General features: G+C 58.2%; 1 protein-coding gene across 1 annotated transcript in view; it reads right to left on the bottom strand.

Moving 5' to 3' along the window:
• Positions 1-3,905, bottom strand: part of RCVRN (recoverin) — a 6,266-nt gene that overhangs the window by 324 nt on the left and 2,037 nt on the right. Inside the window, exon 2 of the mRNA XM_077746545.1 lies at positions 2,337-2,448. Coding sequence (XP_077602671.1) covers positions 2,337-2,448 — 112 coding nt within the window. The remainder of the gene's footprint in view (positions 1-2,336; positions 2,449-3,905) is intronic.

Genomic DNA, 3,905 nt, shown 5'->3' with positions numbered 1-3,905 from the left:
GCTCCTCCCAGGGATGCCCTGGACCTCCCGGTGAAGCGGCAACATCCTCCAGGAGGCCTTCCAGGGCTGCGCCTCTTCTGGTTGGTTATTAAATATTTAGAGTATTTCATAGCAAGCCTTTGCCTTTCTGGCTATTAAATATTTGGATTTTACCCCAGCCCCCAAGCTTCGAGCTCTGGGGGGACTTCGGGGGGACTGAGCGAAGCAAACAGTCTCTGTCGGGAAGCAGGAGACAGCATCCACCCAGGGAGTGAGGAGTGAAAAGCGAGGGGTCCAATCGGTGCCAGGGGAGAGGTCTCTCTTGCACCCCCCTTCCTGTGCGTGGGGTTGAGGTCACGCAGGGGGCAGAGGGCAGACCGGTGGCTGGAAGTTCTGGAAAGTTCTGGTCTGACGGGGAAGGCAGGCCCATGTTAAAATAACTCTGGAAAGGGGCGCCTGGGTGGCTCAGTCGGTTAAGTGTCCGACTTCAGCTCAGGTCATGATCTCGCGGTTCGTGGGTTCAAGCCCTGAGTCGGCTCTGTGCTGTCAGCTCAGAGCCTGGAGCCTGTTTCAGATTCTGTGTCTCCCTCTCTCTCTGCCCCTCCTCCACTCATGTTCTGTCTCTCTCTGTCTCAAAAATAAATAAACTATTTAAAAAATTAAAAAAAAGAAACTCTGGAAAGAGGAGCTCCTTTCTGCTTACGTTCTGTGCTCAGCACCTGCTACTGCAAGCTCGGCTGAGCTGAACGGGGCTTCCCTGGCCTATGTCCTGCGCCTTCTGGAAATCCTTAATCCTTCCCGGGTTAGGATTCAGGGTGATTCTCTGCACAGGTCTGGGTCGTGAAATTTGGGTTTTAACATCTTAGTATCCCTATCAGCCTCCCACAGAGCCTGAAACTTCCAGAGTCAGAGCCCCGCTGTGGAGTGAGGCATCCTCTCCGGAGGGGCCGTCTGAAAACATCAGCCCCCAAACTCCCCTGCCTCCTGTGTCCCCGACGGTCACCTGGGTCAGTTTTCAGGTGAGCAGGGAGAACAGGGGACCCCACACAAGTCAGACCTGGGAGATGTGCCCGACGGGGTTAAAGAGACAGTGGGGGGTGGGGGGATGCCTGGGTGGCTCAGGGGCTCAGGTCATGATCTCCCAGTTCGTGGGTTCGAGCCCCGCGTCGGGCTCTGTGCTGACAGCTCGGAGCCTGGAGCCTGCTTCGGATTCTGTGTGTCCCTCTCTCTCTGCCCCTCCCCTGCTTGTGCTCTTTCTCTCAAAAATAAAGAAACGTTACCCCAAAAATTAAAAAAAAAAAAAAAAAAGACAATCGGATGATGAGGTCCCAGTGGGCAATCAGCAGGAAGCCATCAGACCAGATCTCCGCTCCCCAGTATTCGCCAGTCCCCATCACGTAGGTGAGGGGGCTGCCGCCCACTCTCTCCCTTCACCGTCCGGGCCCTCAGGGCCACATGACCTTGACCCCCCTCTCCCCACCTCTCACTGCATCCTTCCTCTGCAGGGGCATCTGCTCTGCAGTCTGATGGCACTGCCGGCCTCCTCCGGGTCCCCCCTCCCCGGATCCCGGCCTCCCCAGCCCCTTCCTCGGTAAATCTCTTGCAGTCCAGTCTAAATCGAATTCCATCTGGTGCTCCTCCAGGGACCCGCTGACTCCCTAGAGTAAAACCAGGGAAGCTGAGACCCCACTTAGTTGGGACTCGATGCTAATACGGACGTGGACTGTGCTGATGTCGCCCCTGGCCTAGCCTTGCAGAAAGCATTCGTAAAGCCAAGCAAAGCACAGCCAAGCGTCTAAGACGGAGAAGCAGTCCACTTAACGGAGGGCGTCTTGTTCCTCTAAACCCGCCAGTGTGTACACTCGGCGAAGGAGCTGCCGGCTTTACTTTTCACCGCTCCTCCGTGGGGGCGGGCGGTGTGAACCGCAGATGTCCTTCACAAGCGCCCCACTCCTCAGAGCCCCTCCACCGCCCCAGAGAGCTCAGCCAGTGACAGTTTGAGAAGCGAGGGGGATGCGGTGCCCTTCCCGTCGGCAGCGTCCGCTCCAGGGCGGGAGCCGAGCTGGGCCCTGCTGACCCCCCCTCCGGACCCCTGTCTAGGCCCCCAGACGGCCCTGCAGTGCATGCTGGGATGGTGTCCCTTGACCCCCTACCCCAGGCCCTCAGACAGCCCTGCAGTGCATGCTGAGATGGTGTCCCTTGACCCCCGACCCCAGGCCCTCACACAGCCCTGCACTGCATGCTGGATGGTGTCCCGGGTCCTGCCTGGGCACTGGCCCTTGGAGAATCCCTCTCGGGGTCTTCAGGGAACAACGCGTGACCATAAAACCACAGGCCATGAAGGGGAAGGAATTCACCATCATCTTCCTTTCCAAAGAACCCCCAGATCTTCTCAGTTCGCTTCTCTGGGGTGTTTTCATCCTCTGGAAGGTTCTTCACGTCCTCGGGACTGATCATTTTGAAAATAGCCTGCACCAAATAAAGACGAAGGTCCCATCAGAAGGAGAAGCAGAGGCTGATGGCCCTGGGGCCAGGCATCCTCTATGCAGAGACTGAAATGCAGATGTCCAGGCCCCCGGCTGCCCTGCTGAACCAGAACCCGCGGGAGTGGGGTCGGATCTCCGTCTCTGAGATCCTCAGAAGGGACAGGGGACGTGGTAGAGGAGTGAAGAAGCTTTCAGTTGTTTTCTTTCTGTGCCTTTCGAATTTCCCGACCATGTGGGCTCGTTACTTTCATTGTATAAAAATACGAGAATAAGAGATAAAAAGCTTTCTGATGATAAGCCCACAGCAGCCCCAGGGTTGCAGTCTGGGATCTGTTCCCTGAACCTTGTGCCCGGAAGTCGTGGGGTATCAAACGGCTACTTCCGGGGCCATGCGGTACCTTGGTCGCCCAGCTGGGCTGGCCGTCTGCTGAGAATGGCTCACCTTCTCCTGCCACATTTCCAAACACCTCTCTATGTCACCTTCCAAACAGCCCTAGGAGGCGGGTGTTACTGGCCCCGTTTTATGGATGAAAACACTGAGACAAGGCAGGTTGCTCAAAGTCACCCGGCTAGAAGCACAGGAGCAGAGATTCTAACCCAGGCAGTTTGGATCCGGAGCCTGCATTTGGAGGGCATCCCCAGGGCTGGGGAAGGAAGAAGGGAGTGTCAACCAGAATATTCCAAAGCCCCCCACCCCCACCCCCACCCAGGACCCGGGAAGCCTCTCATTTCTGCTTCTGCTCAGGGAGGGATCCGGAGAAAGGTTTAGATTTAGGCTCAAGGATCCTTCTGGCCTCCCTCTACTCGTGCCAGGGAAGGCGCTCGACGTGTGACGTGGGGCACAGCAGAGCCCGCGACAGTGACGGGGACAAGGCTGTCTCCATGGGCTCCGCCCGCGCCAGGTCCCTGGGATCCCACCAGCTCAATAAGTCCAGGCCTGGCCAGGCCGGAGCGACCCCTCAAGGTGCTGGCTCCCAATCCCGTGCCAGCCTTCGCCCTCAGCTTTGGGGCAGGCCTGGGAGGCAGGCAGGAGCCTCGGCCGGCGGCGCTCAGGGCCCCAGGGGTGCCCAGCAAGTGGGGGGGGGGCTCCCTTAACTCTCTGTCCTGAACCAGGACAGCCATGTGCAGGCTAAACACTGGCCGCGATTGCCTGTCTGCCTCACCCTGCTTCCACTCCAAGGACAGACCCACAAGGGCTCAGTGACAGAACCTTCCAGGCCTTACCCTGGGCCCCAGAGATGTTTCCCAAGCCCACAAGAGCTGGGATTGGAACCTGTAACCTCAGTCTCCCATGGCAGCAAGTGCAGGATCTAGGAAACTGCAAAGCCCGGGTGCCGCCTTGCAGCGGATGGATGCTGCCCCTCCCCCACTCCCTCTTTCCCTCCCTTCTTTCTTCCCCTTGCCCCTCCCCTGCCTCCTCCTTTTCCTCAAGGAGCATCA

This window comes from Crocuta crocuta, unplaced genomic scaffold (genome assembly GCF_008692635.1).
Source record: "Crocuta crocuta isolate KB4526 unplaced genomic scaffold, BGI_CrCroc_1.0 scaffold139, whole genome shotgun sequence".
NCBI lineage: Eukaryota > Metazoa > Chordata > Mammalia > Carnivora > Hyaenidae > Crocuta > Crocuta crocuta.
Note: the sequence above shows the minus strand (reverse complement) of the source record. Positions and strands in the feature narration are given on the sequence as shown.